At 46.6% G+C, this 19,424-nt stretch overlaps 1 protein-coding gene across 1 annotated transcript; it reads left to right on the forward strand.

The window, feature by feature from the left end:
- Positions 1–1,505: 1,505 nt before the first annotated feature.
- Positions 1,506–2,858, forward strand: LOC309544404 (uncharacterized protein; the record flags this gene model as incomplete). Its single annotated transcript, XM_082243313.1, has 3 exons — positions 1,506–1,752; positions 2,371–2,505; positions 2,584–2,858. 3 exons carry the CDS (start codon positions 1,506–1,508, stop codon positions 2,856–2,858), a joined length of 657 nt encoding a protein of 218 aa, XP_082099439.1.
- Between the last annotated feature and the right edge of the window lie 16,566 nt (positions 2,859–19,424).

Below are 19,424 nucleotides of genomic sequence, written 5' to 3' on the forward strand. Positions count from 1 at the left end.
AATGCCGTTTACTATGGGCCTTATAGGGGGATTGTCTTTATCTTTGTGTATCTTTGGAAGCCAATATATAATTGGTGTCCTACAGGCTTCTGGTATGAAATATTTTGCTTCCTTTTTATCCAAAATGTTTCTTTTAAGGTCAAGATGGACAACTTTCACAAGTTCTTTCTGTATATCAAAATAGGATTACTTAGTAATAGAAGATGGGTGTTATTATCTTCCAGAAGTTTAATCATATTGTTATGATATTGTTCTTTAGACTGGATCACTATCCCTCCACCCTTATCAGCTGGCCTAATAACCAGATCCTTCCTTTCTATAAGTTTGCAGATACCGCTTTGGATATATTTCGGTTCCTCCCTTTTCTTTTAATTGTCAATGTTTCGAATATCCTGTATCACCAATTTTTTGAAAACTTCTATATGCATGTTATCTGTGATAGTAGGATTAAAGATTGATTTATTCAGAAGATTACTGTGTATAACCTCATCATTTCTCTGTTACGGTTCTTGTTTAGTGTAGTTTCCTAACATATACTTCTTAATGTTCAGTTTCCTAACATATTTCTGTACTCCAATGTATGTTTGAAATTTGTCTAGATGTTTAGTGGCTGCAAATTCGAGCCCTTTATCCAGCACCCCAATTTCTTCCTGTGTCAGTGGTTGATTGCTTAAATTAAAGATTCCCTTCCCTTTTATTCTCTTTTTCATTTGTTCTCTCTTCCTGCTCTATATTCTCTTTTCTTTCTACACTTCTTCTTGTTCCTCTTAATTCTTCCACCCTTCGTTATTGGAGATCACAATGTACTCCTTCTGGCCTCCCTTCTTCCTGGTGATCTCTCAGTGAGGCATAATAATTATGTGTCGGGATGGGGCTCCTTTCATATGTTCTATATGTTTCTGGTTGTGGACCTCTACCTTCTCTGGGGCTCTTCGCATACGGTCTATATGTCTCCTGAGGTGGACCTCTCCCTTCTCGGGGCCTGGTGCACTGTTCTCGTCCTTTCATATTGTCTGTATGATTCTTGTGGGGGTCTTCTTGTGTCAGGACCCCTCTCATAGTATTAATACGTTTCATGTGGTGGTCCCCTTGGTTCTCTTATGCCTCGTTTCCACTGAGCGGAACGGTTCGGATCGGTTCGGTACGGTACGCTATTTTTGGTGTTTCCATTATGAAAGTGGCCCATACAACCGAACCAAACCGCACCATTCGTGGTCCTCCTTCAGATGTAGGGCCATAGGAAATGGTACGGTACGGTTAGGGCGGAGCTACTGGTGTCACACGATACATTCCACTGATTGGTGGACAGGAAAACGTCACTGCTGTCGTCAAACGGAAGCGCAGCTCAGTCCAGATATAGGAGAAGGATGCCTGCAAATAACAGCAGGGTCTGGTCAACTCAGGAACTATCCACTTTCCTTACTATAATTGCGGACAGTGTTATTCAGAGTGAGCTTGATGGATCAGTGAGGAATGAAAAGGTGTATAAAGATATTTCCCAGCGGATGGCAGCCGAGGGATTTGAACGGACGTCGGGTCAGTGTAGGGCAAAGCTTAAGAAGCTTAAAGGCCAATATAAAAAAATTAAGGATGCCAACAGCTGTAGTGGAAACAGTCGAAGTACTTGGAAGTGGTACGATGCCATGGACGCCATTTACGGGCATAGGCCAGCAAACCAAGGCAGGGAAGGAGGTCTGGACTCTGCATCTTCATCTGCATCTGCACTTCTCGAATCCATGATAGATCCTGTTGGTAAGTTTTATTTTTTTTCCTGCTTGGCATTGGCTTTCCCTATGCTAACCATTTAAAAAAAATAACTGCACAAAACCATTAACTCTGCACCAAAAATGTAATTGTATTTGTGCAGTGGACTGAAAGAAAATGGTAGGGAGTAGCGCTGCACAGTTTTGTATAATTAATGAAAAATGCGTGACTGGTGTTTTGCTTAATTAGTATGGGCTTGATAATATCAATGGGGGCTGAATATGCATAAAAATACTATTAAAGGCTATCATGCATGATTTCAAGCAGCCACAGTGCACTTTAACCAAGTAAAGTTAATCTCAGAATGGATAGGGAAATGTACTGTCTGTATAAACCAGCCCCTATTTTTGAGAAAAAAGACAACTGTAGAAAAGATAATGGAGATTTCTGATGCTCTCATTGTACCTTAGCCTTTAAACTGATATAGTTCCATTATTTTTTATTTAAATACCTGTACAGAAGAGTATAGGCATCTCATTTTTTTACCCACTCTGCATCCCATTGTTTACTACCTGATGATAACTGCCATGAGGATAACTGCCATAAGATAGTACACTGTGTCTTCTTCTCGTTTGTGTATAAAACCCTTGATATGTGCATTTTCAGATACTGTGGATGGACTCTCCAATGATACCTCTAACTTTTCAGACGATGGTCCATCGACATCTTTCAGCAGCACCAGTACGATTGTGTCAACACCAAGCCTACCACAGAGTACGCCAAATGCACCACGTCACACAGGTAAGACATTATGATCAGAGTGAAAGTTATAATTGTGCATTTTCTTAAATCAATATTCTGGTATTTTGTATATTCCAGGTGAAAGGAGACGGTTGCAGCTGGATCTGCGCACAGTTATTGATGATATGAGGGCAGTAGAGGAAAGACAACAGGAAAGGATGGAGACCCTTTCTGAGCGGTGGTTTCAGGCACTGCGTCAGGATGCCCAGGAAGCTATGCGCCAGGAGGCTGAGATTGCCCGGCAGCAGATGGAGCAGTTGTCTACCTTCAACCAGGCCTTCCTTGGTGTCCTAGGGCAGCTTGTTCAAGTGCTGGGAGCCAGTCGTGATCCCAGGCCACCGCCAAGGCAATAGTGCCTGTCAGCCAGCACAGGACCTGTACCCTTTGTTTTTTGGTAATTTTTCAGTTTTGTTTTGTAAAAATGTTTTATTTTTTTGAATTCTTACTTGTAAGAAAATATAGAAAGAATATTTTTGTTGCTGAATAAAAGAGATTTTATAAGAGACTTTGGGTGTGTCTGATTCATTAATGTAAAACTTTATTAAAACTTTAAAACAATCATGGTAAAAAATTAGGTGTTGAGGTGACGCATCAGAGCCTGACGTATTTCATTGCACTCATCTTCAATATCCTGTGCTATTACCCTTACTGGCTCTTCTGCAGACGTATTCCAATCCTGGTGGAAGTCTTCTCCATGACTTTCACAAAGATTGTGAAGAGCACAGCAAGTAAGCACCATGGATTTGACAAGTTGAATGTCACTGTCATTCCTCTTCATAAGACACCGCCACCTACCTTTAAGTCTTCCAAAAGCATTTTCAACTACGACCCGTGCCCTGGATGTTTTCTTGTTGTAGGTTTGTTGTTCTGGTGTCAGGCGGCCATTGTCAGGAAATGGTTTCAGGAGCCAATTTTGTAAAGGGTAGGCAGAGTCCCCGAGCACATAATAGCCAACATTCATCCCCCAAATGTTCTTAGTGGAAAGAGGGTACAGCCCTCCCTGCCCAACCCAATCCCAAAATGTGGACAATCGTAGAACCCGAGCATCATGCAAACTCCCAGGTTTTCCAACATTCACACTCCAGAATAGTCCTTTTCCATCCACCACTCCCTGGAGGATGATGGAATGCCAGCCCTTTCTGTTTAAGTAGTCAGTGTGGTATTCTTGTGGTGCTATTATTGGTATGTGTGACCCATCAATAGCACCAACACACTGTGGAAGACCCCACCTGTTTTCAAAGTAGTCAGCCATGTCTTTAAGCTTTTCCCTGTCTGGAAAATGAACAATTTCAGGAGCTAGCAATGTGCAGACAGCCTTACAGAAGTCCTGCACACAACGGCACACTGATGATTTACTGACACCAAAAAGATGACCTATACTTCTGTATTCACTGTTGGTAGCCAGCTTCCACAGTGCAATGGCTACTCTTTTCCTCACTGGCAAACTGGCTCGGAAGTTTGTGCTTTGCTTCTCCATCGCTGGACGTAGCCTTGCACAAAGGTATGAAAAGGTTTCCTCCGACATTCGGAAATTGTGCACCCACTGTGTGTGTGTGAATCCTGGGACGGTCACATCCCACCACTCATTGGCACGGGGGAGAGCCCAAATGACTGGTCGGCGGCGCTGCTTTGACAAAAGGAGAAGCATCTTTAAAAGAAGAAAACGCAGATGTTACCATATCACAAATAATTAAAACATATTAATACAACATACTATATTTTACAAGGTCAGATAGCATCATGTATAAAAGTGAGTATTACACCTTATACATAAATAAAAAAATACAGAATCTGCAAAGATCTAATATAAGATGGGAAGGATATACAGTACATTATGTATTCAACAACATACATGTTGCACACGTATGTAAACATGCACATTTGAAGTATTACACCTTATACATAAATACTCATTATACTACTAATGATTTGTTATGCATTTGATTTAATACTTCAAATGTGCATGTTTACATACGTGTGCAACATGAATGTTGTTAAGTACATATGTACTGTATATCCTTCCCATCTTATATTAGATTTTGTCATATTCTGTATTATTTTACTTTTTAATACGGGTAGAAATAAATGACAATTGGCATAATGTTGCTTACCCTATAACGCTGCCGTCTTTGTCTTTGCCGCACAAAGGTGTACTTCTCCTCCTGACTCAAGACCCAAGCCAAAAGTTTTCTTCTCTTTTCTGCTGTGTTTCGCTTTGCCGCTCGTAACCTTCTCTCACACTGTGTGGCATGTATTTTGATTACTAAGAACCAAAAGCCAAGTAGAGCAAAGACGAGCTGCTGGATGACCTCCATTGTTGTTGTTGTTGTTGTAGCGTCACGTCTGTTGTCGCACTAGTGTGACGCCACGCCGCAACGCTAGGCATTTGGTGTACGCCCCGCATGGACCCTAGAGGTCCGACTTCCAGTGGAAACGCTCAACTGAATAGACCGGACCATTATCAGCCTGCCGATCTGTCCCGATCCGAACCGTTCCGCTCAGTGGAAACGAGGCATTATATACCAACCATTATAGGATTTGTTCTGATTAAAAGCTTTCCAATTGTTTTCCTAGTATGGTTTTTTCCACGTGTTTTGGGGAGTCCAATCCCAATGTGGGGGTCTTCTTTCAGTATTCCAGGGAGTATGGTATCTATTACTCCTAGGTCTGTCATCATACCTCTGTTGTATTGAGGTATCTCCTTGTGTCCTATGGTAATTCTGTTCTCTCTGTAAATGGCCTGAGTGTACTCTAGTCTGAGTACGTTGTTCAGTTGTTCGTTCCGGTGCATGGACCCTCACTATTTTTTCTGGTATAGAGTAATTTGAGATAGGGTCATTGTGTCCTATTTGGCTCTGTCACCTAAATACTTGTTCAGTTTTGTAGTCATTAGTGTCTCTAGTATATTTTTTACTTTTCCTTAATCTGACCTCTCTTTCCTTTTTAGTTAGGTCTTTGTTTAATTGCGTTGTGAGTGATGTGAATTCAGCCGTTTCTTTGTGAGTCTCCAATTGTTCTCTCATTTCTCCTATTGTCTGGTCAGTTTTTATAATTTTATTTTGTTTCCTTTTCAGGAGAAATTTAACCAGTTCCAATCGCTTGCCATTAAAGAACTTAAACCATTCGTCTATAGAATCTTGATCAGTAAGTCCATTGTTTAGTGGGACTTCCCATCTCAGACGTCTGGGTACTAAGTCTTCTCTAATGTACCTTTCCAATGTGGTAATAGCCAGACATGGGAGTAAGTCACACATGTGCAAGTCACAAGCAAGTCTCAATTCTTAACCTTCAAGTCTCAAGCAAGTCCCAAGTTACTGAGGCGAAAAGCAAGCAAGTCAAGTCGAGTCCCTGCTAGAAGTCAAGCAAGTCAAGTCAAGTCATTTATTTTGGTCAAGTCACAAATCAAGTCATAATACTGATCTACCCCAATTTTCACCTTTAAATCAGTTAAAAGTCAGTGGTCATGAAAGGTTTTGTTTTATTTTCAACATTAACAAAACTGCTTAGGGCCCTTTCACACGGGCGCTCCGTATGTCCGCAAATCATCCTATTTTTTTGCGGATGATTTGCGGACATAATGTAAGTCTATGGCATTGCGGATGTCAGCGGAATACCATCCGCTGACATCCGATTTTCCTCCTGTCAGTTCTGTTCCGTTTTTTGGAACAGAAAAAATCCTATTTTTGTTCCGTTCAAAAAACGGAAAGGAAGGAAAATCGGATGTCAGCGGTGTCATCCGCTGACATCCGCAATCCCCCATAGACTTACATTAGGTCCGCATATCATCCGCAAACGGATGGGATGATATGCGGACCTACGGAGCGGATGACAGAAATGTCATCCGCTCCGTGAAAAAAAAAAAAAAAAAGTCCCGCAGCGGACCTTTCACACGGAAAGCCCGTGTGAAAGAGCCCTTAGTGTTTTTTTCTTGGCATATTAAAGAAACACTTTGAATGCCCAAACAGCTCAAAATCCTTCGCCTGGTCATGTTTCAACACCAGTCACTAAAAACATGTTAAGTATTTCCATTGTTAAAAAGCCAGTGTCCTAAAAATCAGAACACACTGAGGTGTTTTAAGTGACTGTGGTGTCAGAAACATAACAGGCACATTCATTTTGCTTTAACACATCTTGAGAAAATGCAAATATTTAATAACTTAAAAAAGTAAAGTCATTTTGAGTCATATGTCTCAACTGCCGTGGGGATGATGAAAGCGACAGGTGCTCAGGCCACCTCTCCACCTGAAGAATTAAGCTGAGGGGTGGGGCAACACATTCCCGCCGTGGGGGACAGCCAGGAGATCAGGGGATGCTGCAGAGGCAGAGTGCAGAGTGAAGAGAGTGAAAGATGTCTCTGAGGAGCTAGCCAGCCACCCACCCATCCACCAACCACCCTGATCTGTGTGCAGAGACAGAGCAGCAGCAGGTCAGACAGTGTAAAACATATTTTTGTCACTGGCAGGAATTGTGTTGTTTGCAGTTAATTTATTGACTGAAAACTGTTATAAATGCATGTCTAATGCTTCCAGGACTTCAACTTTTTTTTTTACAGAAACTTAGATTTACACTGGTGCAAGAGAAGAACATTGCATGTGATACGCACTGCTGTGCAAATCACATGCAATGTCTTTGTGATGCGAATTCAGCCATACAGATTGTATGGCTGAATTTGCATCGCATTCGGGCCAAAGTCAAGCAGGACCCTTTTTTGGTCCGCCCCAGAATCGGATCGCATGGGTGTTCACTTGGGTGTGAACTGCCTGTGAGTCGGGTGCAATGCAATGCGAGAACCCGCAGTGGATTTGCAGGGTATTGCAGGGTATCGCATCACACCAATGTGAACCTGCCCTTGGAAAGGAAACAATAACTCCTCCTGCAAATCCACTTGAGTCGCAGGCAGTTCACACTGCCATATGTGAATCGCTGTGAGTGTCAATACAAAGGTAACGACACTCCCAGATCAGTTTGCATATCGCAGAGCGAACTGTCGGTTCTGACAGGAATTGGATTGCATAGGTGTGAACACCCATGTGATTTGCAGAGCAGTGCACTGCGAATCACATGTGATGTCTTCAATCGCACCAGTGTGAACCGGCCCTAAATGTTTCATTAGCATGTACATAGCTGAGGTAATTTGTACAAAGTGCACTTAACCCCCTACAAAAACATAATCAGTTAGTCCCGGTTCACACTTATGCGATGCGGGAACCCTGCAAATCCACTGCAGGTTCCCACATTCAACTTGCAGGCAGTTCACACTGCAATATGTGAATCACTGAGGGTGTCAATTCAAAGTTAATGACGCCCTTAGATCAGTTGACATATCGCAGTGCGAACTGTCAGTGTGGACAAGAATCATATCACATAGGTATGAACACCCATGCTATCCCATTCTGGTGAGGACCCAAAAAAGGGTCCCGTGCAAGTTGTGTTTGAATGCGATGCAAATTCAGCCATACAATCTCGCACAGACATTGCATGTGATTTGGAGAGCAGTGCGCTCCAAATCACATGCGATGTCTGTCATTTCACACATGTGAACCGGCATTTAGGTAAAAAAAGCCATGTGAAGATTGATGGTTATGGGTCATGGGTATGTTACGTGCATTGCTTATGCTCACTGCACCCTAGAGCTCTGTTTGAACCAAACCACATGGTTAGCATGTGCGTTTGCAAGATGCATAGGGGTGCCACACACCACTGTAATTAAAGCCTAAACTGGTATTTCAGTTTTTAAGTAGATGCTGCAGAGATAAAAAAAAACCTTACAATCTCTTATATTTCTCTGTTTTGAGTTTCTGGGTCACCAATATTTCCTATATATTATCTAAAATGAAAGAAAAGGTGCTGGAACACACAAAAAGGACGGGAATGCCCAATACTGCCACACAGACAGGAAAATAATAGAAATTATGACAGGGAGTCCTCACTGTTGGAGTATCCAAGTGTAGCGCATCCCCTAAGGAGCTGAAAGTGAACAGTAATCCCCCTCCCTGCACAGCCTAAGGCATGCCAAATTTTCACAAGCACTTCAGAGTCAGATAAGTCCATTGCTTTGGTTTTTTTGCTTTATTGAAAGATTAGAACGTGGATAGCGATTGGAAACTTATGGGATGCCCACTTGACTTTAAGCAACTTCAGGGAGAACTTTCTTATATACAGCTCTACTTCTGATAGTTAATCTGACACCTAGCACTCACTTTTCACTAAAACTGACATCTGTACGCTTCGGCGGGAAGAATGTTCCTTACATTGGTGGTCAGAGGGAAGAATGCTCCTTACATCGGTGGTCAGTGGGAAGAATGCTCCTTACTTTGGTGCTCAGTGGGAAGAATTTTCCTTACATTGGCGATCAGTGGGAAGAATGCCCCTAATATTGGTGATCAGCAGCAAGAATGTCCCTTACATTGGTGGTCAGTGGGAAGAATGCCCCTTACATTGGTGATCAGTGAGAAGAATGTCTCCTTACATTGGTGATCGGTGGGAAGAATGTCTCCTTACATTGGTAGTCAGTGGGAAGAATGTCTCTTACATTGGTGGTAAGTGAGAAGAATGTCTCCTTACATTGGTGGTCAGTGGGAAGAAGGAGGAGGGCACAGTGAAGGAGCTCTCTCTGACAACAAGCCGTTTTCAAGCCTGGGCCTTGCCGGCTAGCTTGGCCCAGGAACAATGCCTGATCCTGGGGGAGGCCCTGGGAGGGATCTCCCTGATGACACAGGGCTTACTGAGGAGGAGGTGGAGGACCTGTCTGTGGGTCCAGGCCCTGGTGAGAACGCGGATGTCTTCAGCCAGAAGATTATCAATCGTTTTATGGTGATTGGGTGAGCTGAAGAAAAACTTAAAGTTTTGAAGGCTGAACATAAATCTTTCAGAGCCAAGTATTGCCAGGCCTGGAGTAAAAATCGCACAGCCATGAAGCCTGAGTTACAGGAATTGAAAGAAAAGGTAAAGAAACAATCTTTATTATTGGAAAAGCTGAAAGACAGAAGTGGAGCATGTAAAGAAGAGTTTGATAATGAGAGGCGATTTTGCCAGCCAGGCATCAGCAAGCTCTGTGGATCAGCAGCCTTAGGTAATGGATGACCAGGCTCCATCTGCCTCTGCACCTCTCCCCCCATGTCAGGCCTGGGAATCACCAGCGATAACCAGCCAGGATGGTTGAGAGTGAGCATGGAACCCTGACCTTTATCCAGCAGATGGAGTCACCCCTGAAAGCAGACAAGTTTGTCTTTTCTGATTGTAACTGTCCACTTATCACTGTAAATCTTTGTTCAGCACTTACTGCTAGGTGGAACCTTTCTGCCTTCCTTTTGTTTCCCTGGGGAATTTTTAATCAGCAGGATCACTAGACCACTCCTCATACTCCTCCCTCTAGCTCTGAGGTAAAGTTTTGTGACTCAGATTTTATATACAGAGCAGGAAGATGACTGCTGAGAGAATTCCTAAGGCTTAAAGTTTTGCACCCCTTGGCAAGCGGAGCGAGTTTTCACGGTGCTTATGGTGCTACGGTGTTTATGATGCTTATGGTTTACAGTGCTCGAGGTGTTAAAGAGAATAACGTTCAACCCTCCTGCACACCTTTTTACAAACAAGGCTGCTCTTTATTGAAATAAAACCAAGTAAATACAGTATACAACAAGTGTGTAGCCATTGGCCACCATGAGAAACAGTCGGGGGGAACACACAAAGAAATGTAGTAGAAATTAACAATGCATAGGTAAGCACGGTGGGAACACAGTACAAGAATACTATGACAGCTATATAAACCAAAAGAAACCAGGAGAGAACCAACAGACCAGTAAGCAAAAGCATATCCAGAGGAGGGAAAATTAAGGCACATCATCCACCCAGGGCTGCCAAATTTTTTTCGTATTTGTGGGGACAATTTTTTATTAATGTAGGTGAGTTTATACATGGGGAAAGCCCCATTCACCAGGGCTACCCACGCCGTCAGCGTGGGGGGGGGGGAACCCCAAGGCAGTATGATCTCCTTCCTGGCATAATACAGTAACAAAGAAATCAGCAGTCTTGAGTATTTAGAGCGTCTAACTTGATCCGGGATACCCAGGAGTGCCAGTTCCGGGGTACACGTGACAGTGAGGTTGAGACGAGCGTTCAGTAGGCCAAACACCGCGCCCCAAAACTCCGCCACCCGCGGGCAAGTCCAGAACATATGAAGGTAGGAGCCCTCAGCAACCAGACATTTAGGACAGTCAGCCGATCGCGCAGGGTACATTCTGTGCAGTCTCGATGGAGTGAAATATACTCTGTGCAGAAATTTAGTGTAAATAAGTTTATCCCTGGAAGCAATAACCGAACCCGACCCCTGACCCAGGCAGTCGTCCCAGTCCTCTCTATCCAGATTAGGTATATCCGAAGACCATCGCTGCCACAAACGCTCCAGGGCAGGAGAGTCCGCAACAAGCAGGGTGGCGTACAGGGCAGACAGTGGCTTGGGGAGCTCGGCCTGCGCGAGGACATCCTCCAGACGGTCAGTCTGAAGGACTGGAGTGGTCGGAAACTGGGCACGAATCGCATGGCGCAGTTGGAGGTAGCGGAAACCTATCCAGCGGGGGAGGGCAAGGGAGCCACGCAAATCCGGGAGCGTGCGCAGCGTGCCAACGGACGCCGCAATCGGCCCACACCTGCGGGTCGGGAAGCATCCGCAAATGATGGAGGGACGGGTTGCCCCACAAAGGCTGATAGGGGGACCAAGTGTTAGGTTGGGTAAACCGCGCTCTAGCCACCCTCCAAACCCAGAGGGTAGTCCTGGTGGGGAGGGGAAGAGACGGATAGGCACCCGCGCCCCGGTAGGGCAGGTTGCCCAGACCCGCCAAGGAGCCCAGACAAGCAGCCTCAAGGCACGTCGGGGATCATACCCCGCACATTCCAGGAAAGTACATCAACCTTTGCCATAAATAGCTGGAAGTTCCATCAATACAGGATAGGCATACAACACCACGCCACCGACAGCAGGAGGGCCAGGCCACCGTCCACCGTCCAGGCATCATCAAGGGCCAGGCAAGGGGCCTCAGCCACACCAGACAAATTATAAAGAGCAACCATGTGAACAAAACATTTAACAAATAAACCCCTGATCTCATAAAAAAAAACCCAGAAAGAGCAGTAGAAATCGCAGCAGAAGAATCAGAGTACAACAACCCTCGGTTCCCCCCTCCCCCCACCCCGCCCGACCCCAAAACAGAGGTAGGCATGGATCCCCAAACCCCACAACAGTCAAGTCAGTAAGGTGACGTGTAACCAAGGGCCAACGGGCACCCGGTCAGGGCAACAGGTCTAGGCACAACCGGTACCAGTTCAGTGCAGCTGCGTGGTGCAGCCGAGAGCGAAAAAACAACGGATCCCTCCTGCACACCTTTGATGCAAAAGAATAAAAGTACTGCACCCGTCAGAAGCTCTCCTCTCGTTATTCACTCAATGCCAAAGGGGCCGCTACAGTGAAAACTCGTCACTGCGGTGGAGACCCGACGCTGAAGTAAAAACCCGTCGCAGTCTTCATCAAACTGTGAGTAAAGGCTTCCCAACGCCTTGCTGGACACGTGCGGACGCCATCTTGGCCACAGAGACTCGGCTGAAAAGTAAACGTGTCACGTGGACTTTCAAATATAGCGGGCTCTTTATATGTGGTCCGGAAGCCGCCCTTAACTAGTATGCGAGCCAAATAATTAATATTTTGCTATAGCAGTGATTAAGTTATTATATTTGTGTTCAGAGGCCTAGTGTCAGATTAAAAGCAATGCTATCTTCCAAGTTCCTAATCCACTAAATTGCAGTTAGTTACGTAAAGGGTTAATTGTCTGGTTAGAAAGTATCAGCAGCATATTTGTTTAAAACATTTTGTCGTATTGTATGCATTGTTTGCTAATCTTTATAAGTTACAAGTGTAAATGCCTATTGCTCGGTTCACACTAGGGCGACCTGTGAGGCGACCTGGTCGCCTCACAGGTCGCCGCAGGTTGCCTCCCATAGGGAAGCTGCAGGCCCGTTCTAATAGGAGCGACACAAGTCGCTCCGACATAGAAAAAGGGTCCGGAGCTTCTTTGGGGCGACCAGGAGGCGACCGCCATAGACTTCAATGTTATGAAGTCCGTGGCGGCAGCTCCGAGGTCGCGGCGCACTGCTCGCACCGCGATCTCGGAGGTCGCCCCGGGAAGTAGCATCGCGGTAATGTGAACCGGCGCTAATTCTGTCGTAGCCCTTAGTAGCAAGTTTGAGCCAACACTCATTCAAGTTAGGTTTCAGGCACACACACTTGAAAGGCAAAGGCACACTAGAACAAAATGTTGTCACCTGCTGAAGAAACAGACAAGCCCACAGAGTCACAACAGGTGCGATCCAGCTCCAGAGAGAGAAGCCTAACAGAAAAAGGTCAAGAAATGCACGAAGAAAGAGTTAAGAAAAATGAAAAGGCATTTAACAAGGTGTACAACTCTTGGAAGGAGCTAGCAAAAGAATTTAGGACGAAGTTAAAGAATTTCTGCTCAACTGAAGACCTTAATACAAGAATGAAAGATATTAAAGCCAAAGAAGCATTAGTACACCAACAGTATGAGTCCATGTGCCAAAATAATTCCACTACCCCATACATTGTTAAGAGAATGGATGCATGCACCGCATTAACAGCTGAAATCTGCAATCTCACCAGCAAACGGCTAGAGAATGTAGATTAAATCTTTATCGATCAACTTGAGAAGGAAAAGGTGAGGATAGTGCTTAATAAAGAAGAGCATGAGTCAGTCTTTGGAAACTCAGAAACAGAAACTGTCCTCTCAGAGTCATTACCAGACTCCAACGCAAGCTCGAGAGCCACTTCCAGATCTAGCAAACGCGCAGACGCAGAAGCAGATCTTGCAGCCAAGATAGAACAGGCAAAGCTGAGCAAACTGGAGGCAAAAATTAAACTTAAGTTAGAGGAGGAAAAGACAAGACTGCAACAGCTACAAGCAGAAAATGAAGTCAAGGTAGCTGCAGCAAGAGTGAAAGCCTACATCGCCTATGATAGTTTTGAAATTTATGAACAGGAGACAGACCACAAGGTGCAATACCTCTGCCAAAATAATGAACCTCAAACCTCATTGAATCCAAAAGCTGTGCCATTTCAACCTCTAAATACACCACTTGGGGTGTCAAAACCAAAAGAAGAAGTTAATCTAACTGCAGGACTTGCAAGTCTGCTCATCTCCAAACGTCTCCCTATACCTGAACCAACTGTATTTACAGGTGATCCTTTGAAGTTCATAGATATCCTTTATGCCGCTGATTGATCAGAAACCACTTCCTGTGTGCGAAAAAATGCTGTACTTGAAGAGGTATCTCGGTGGTGAAGCTCATAAGGCAGTGGAAGGGTTCTTCTACCGAAATTCAGAAGATGCCTATCTAGGTGCTTGGGGAATCCTACAGGACAGGTGTGGAGGTCCATTCATAGTGCAAAGAGCTTTCAGAGAAAGGTTGGCTAAATGGCCAAAGATTTCAGCAAACGACCCTGTAGAGAGATTGTGGATTTCCTTCAAGGTTGTGTGGAGGCCATTCCTCATGTTAAAGGCCTAGCTATTCTAAATGATTGTGAAGAAAACCACAAGCTTCTCAAGAAACTGCCTGAATGGATCGTGCGCAGATGGAGTCGCATCGTTGTGGACGAGCTTGACAAGTCTCAAGAATACCCAACCTTTGCTCGTTTCATAGAGTTCCTGCAAAGGGAAGCCAAGATTGCATGCAACCCCATTCTCTCTTTCTTCCTCCTCAGTACCAAGACTACAGATGAGAGAATTCCCAAGAGAGCCAAGGCACTCAAATGAAGCCCTCTACCTTCAACGTTCCAGAGATCTCAGCTTCAAGACCAGGCCCGGACTTTAACAAAATGACCAATGATGAACAACTACCGGTTTCTCTATGTTTTTTAGTTATATTTAGCCTGCACACCCATGCGATCCAATTCTGCAAATCGTGCCGCGTTTTGGAAACTGATTGCGGAGTGTCGTTAACCTAACATACACTCCGCAATCTGTTTGCATGGACGGGTTGCTATTTAGATGAAGTCTGCATTTAGTGTGAACCCAGGCTAAGAGATAACAGGTAATTTTAGGGTACATTAAAAATATATTACCCAATTTTTGGGTAAAATATAAAAGATGAGTTTGTGTCAAGTAAATAAATACCCAACATGTCAAACCTTAAGACTATGCATGCCCGAAAATAGCAACACATTTCAGTACCCTATATTTTCCATAGGCAAAGCTATTAAAGATCATAGATGTCATCAGTTCAGAGTTACCATGAACAATGATCCTATAATTATTGCTCTCATTCCAGTGTGCAGGGTCATATATTACACGTGTAGTAAAATCAGGGTTTTTGTTCACAGGCGCCCCCAAAATTTGTATGTAGTTTCGTATGGTGGTGGTGGGGATAGGGATGACATCAGTGGCAGTGGGGATAGGGGTGACAACAGTGGCAGTGGTGGTGGGGATAGGGGTGACATCAGTGGCAGTGGGGATAGGGGTGACATCAGTGGCAGTGGTGGTGGGGATAGGGGTGACATCAGTGGCAGTGGGGATAGGGGTGACATCAGTGGCAGTGGTGGTGGGGATAGGGGTGACATCAGTGGTGGTGGGGATAGGGGTGACATCAGTGGCAGTGGTGGTGGGGATAGGGGTGACATCAGTGGCAGTGGTGGTGGGGATAGGGGTGACATCAGTGGCAGTGGTGGTGGGGATAGGGGTGACATCAGTGGCAGTGGGGATAGGGGTGACATCAGTGGCAGTGGTGGTGGGGATAGGGGTGACATCAGTGGCAGTGGTGGTGGGGATAGGGGTGACATCAGTGGTGGTTGGGATAGAGATAACATCGGTGTTGAGGATAGGTTTGACATCAGTGGGAGTGGTGGTAAGGATAGGGATAACATCAGTGGCAGTGGTGGTGGGGATAGGAATGACAATGTTCACTGCCACTGATGTCATCCCTATCCTCATCACCATTGCCACTGATGTCATCCTTATCCTCACCACCATTGCCACTGATGTCATCCTTATCCCCCCCATCACCACTTCCTCATGGGAGGGGTGGAGATCAGACAGAGGGATGGCCGTGGGAGAGATGGGATGAGGCAGAGCAGAGGGATGGCGGTGGGATGGATGGGATGAGGCAGAGCAGAGGGATTGAGGTGGGAGGGATGGGATGAGGCAGAGCAGAGGGATGGAGGTGGGATGGATGATGAGATGAGGCACAGCAGAGGGATGGATGATGGGATGAGGCACAGCAGAGGGGATGGATGATGGGATGAGGCACAGCAGAGGGGATGGATGGTGGGATGAGGCACAGCAGAGGGGATGGATGGTGGGATGAGGCACAGCAGAGGGGATGGAGGTGGGATGGATGATGGGATGAGGCACAGCAGAGGGGATGGATGATGGGATGAGGCACAGCAGAGGGGATGGATGATGGGATGAGGCACAGCAGAGGGGATGGATGATGGGATGAGGCACAGCAGAGGGGATGGATGATGGGATGAGGCACAGCAGAGGGGATGGATGATGGGATGAGGCACAGCAGAGGGGATGGATGGTGGGATGAGGCACAGCAGAGGGGATGGAGGTGGGATGGATAATGGGATGAGGCAAAGCAGATGGGATGGAGGTGGGATGGATGATGGGATGAGGCACAGCAGAGGGGATGGATGATGGGATGAGGCACAGCAGAGGGGATGGATGATGGGATGAGGCACAGCAGAGGGGATGGATGATGGGATGAGGCACAGCAGAGGGGATGGATGGTGGGATGAGGCACAGCAGAGGGGATGGAGGTGGGATGGATGATGGGATGAGGCACAGCAGAGGGGATGGATGATGGGATGAGGCACAGCAGAGGGGATGGATGATGGGATGAGGCACAGCAGAGGGGATGGATGATGGGATGAGGCACAGCAGAGGGGATGGATGATGGGATGAGGCACAGCAGAGGGGATGGAGGTGGGATGGATAATGGGATGAGGCAAAGCAGATGGGATGGATGATGGGATGAGGCACAGCAGAGGGGATGGATGATGGGATGAGGCACAGCAGAGGGGATGGATGATGGGATGAGGCACAGCAGAGGGGATGGATGATGGGATGAGACACAGCAGATGGGATGGAGGTGGGATGGATGATGGGATGAGGCACAGCAGAGGGGATGGATGATGGGATGAGGCACAGCAGAGGGGATGGATGATGGAATGAGGCACAGCAGAGGGGATGGATGATGGGATGAGGCACAGCAGAGGGGATGGATGGTGGGATGAGGCACAGCAGAGGGGATGGATGGTGGGATGGATGATGGGATGAGGCACAGCAGAGGGGATGGATGATGGGATGAGGCACAGCAGAGGGGATGGATGGTGGGATGAGGCACAGCAGAGGGGATGGATGGTGGGATGAGGCACAGCAGAGGGGATGGATGATGGGATGAGGCACAGCAGAGGGGATGGATGATGGGATGAGGCACAGCAGAGGGGATGGATGATGGGATGAGGCACAGCAGAGGGGATGGATGGTGGGATGAGGCACAGCAGAGGGGATGGATGGTGGGATGGATGATGGGATGAGGCACAGCAGAGGGGATGGATGGTGGGATGAGGCACAGCAGAGGGGATGGATGGTGGGATGAGGCACAGCAGAGGGGATGGATGGTGGGATGGATGATGGGATGAGGCACAGCAGAGGGGATGGATGATGGGATGAGGCACAGCAGAGGGGATGGATGGTGGGATGAGGCACAGCAGAGGGGATGGATGGTGGGATGAGGCACAGCAGAGGGGATGGATGATGGGATGAGGCACAGCAGAGGGGATGGATGATGGGATGAGGCACAGCAGAGGGGATGGATGATGGGATGAGGCACAGCAGAGGGGATGGATGGTGGGATGAGGCACAGCAGAGGGGATGGATGGTGGGATGGATGATGGGATGAGGCACAGCAGAGGGGATGGATGGTGGGATGAGGCACAGCAGAGGGGATGGAGGTGGGATGGATGATGAGAGGAGGCACAGGCAGCAGACAGAGTGTCTTGTGAAGAGTAGAGTACCCTTTCTTCCTTACCTTGCAGAGCTGCAGGCCCTGGGTGCCGGTGTCTTCGGTGTGGCTGCACACTGTTCCCGCCAGGCCCGGATCAAGCAGGAAGGAGTCCCGGCTAACTCCTCCCCCTTCACGGAGCCGGCCGCAGTGAGCACAGCCCGGCGGCTGCCAGCCTGCTGCCACTATGCCTAAGACTAGGGGGAGTGGGGGACACTACAGTGAGTGCAGTGACATACCCGGCCGGCGGCCGGCCGGCCAGAAGAATACGCGGCCGGCCGGCTGGCCGCGGAGGGCCAGCTTGGGACGGGACTCAGAGGGAGGGACACTGTCTGGGACTGGCACACAAAATGACATGCGCCCAGAGGTCGGCCCACCGGGCATATGCCCGGTCTGCCCTATGGCCAGTCCGGCCCTGTTCAAGACCAAAACCACCTTGTCTAGTCTGCAAAGACGAAACACACGGTGTCGCTAAATGTCCGACTTTTGCAGCAAAGACCATCGATGAAAAGAAGGCCTTCATTCATGAAAACCACCTCTGCTTTGGTTGCTTAAGAAAGGGCCACACTACAAAAAACTGCAAAGGAAGACACACGTGACGTCATCCAACCTGTTTACACATACAGAGAAACACTGAGCCTGTCAAAACATCAAATGATGATCCAGTAGGCATTGGAAATAAGGTAAACGACAACGTTCCCAAAGTTATGTCCCATAATTTGACAAGACATACTTCTTTCACATCCTGCATTGTTCCAGTTCTGTTGTCAGCTACGGCGGAGCCTCAGAGGGAAATCCTCACTTATGCCTTACTTGACACACAGAGTGATTCAACCTTTATTCTGGCAAACCTGGTATCGAAGTTAAGTGTGAGCACCAAGCCATTACAGCTAAAGCTCAGCACAATGACAGCTGTTGACACAGTTATATCAAGCCAAATTGTTCATGGTCTGCGAGTGCGTGGCTTTAACTCTAAAGCTCAAGTCCAACTCCGTCAAGCCTATACAAGAGATTTCATTCCAATAGATAAGTCTCACATCCCCACTAAGGAGACTGCACTCCAGTGGTCACACCTCAAACACTTGGCAAACAAGTTACAGCCACTTCAAGACTGCGAAGTAGGACTGCTGATTTGTTATGACTGCCCATCAGCACTGGCTCCCTTGGAGGTTGTTATCGGCTCCGAAAATGAACCCTTCGCTCAAAAAACTATGCTCGGCTGGAGCATTATAGGATCAGCAAATCCACATCTTGATAGACAGGGTAGTCAGAGCTTCGTACACCGAGTCACAGTAAAAGAAATGCCAATGCCCCCGGTCACTGATGTGTTAAAGGCTTAAGAAATGGATTTCATTGAAAGAAATTCTGAAGATAAGTACGTGTCTCAAGATGATGTTCGCTTTGTGCAGTTTCTCTCTGAAACCATAATGAAAAGGAAAGATGGACACTATCAGATGTTGTTACCCTTTAAAGACAATAAGAGGCTGGCCATTATTCAACTTCATCATCTAAAGAAAAGGTTAAAGGCAAATAAACAGTACCATGAACACTACACTGCATTCATGGAAGAAACAATCAGAAAAGGTGATGCAGAACCAGCTCCTTCATTATCAGAGGAAGAGACAGTGTGGTACATCCCACATCACGGGGTTTATCACCCCAAGAAGGCAGACAAGTTAAGAGTTGTCTTTGATTGTTCAGCAAAGTTCAAAGGCATCTCCCTAAACGATACCTTGCTGACAGGTTTCGACCTGATAAATTCTCTAGTGGGAGTCCTCTGTCACTTCAGGAAGGAAGCAGTTGCTGTGATATGCGACATTGAAAAGATGTTCCATCAGTTCTACATCCCCCCA

This window comes from Pelophylax lessonae (assembly GCF_965119305.1).
Source record: "Pelophylax lessonae genome assembly, chromosome: 1".
Classification (NCBI taxonomy): domain Eukaryota; kingdom Metazoa; phylum Chordata; class Amphibia; order Anura; family Ranidae; genus Pelophylax; species Pelophylax lessonae.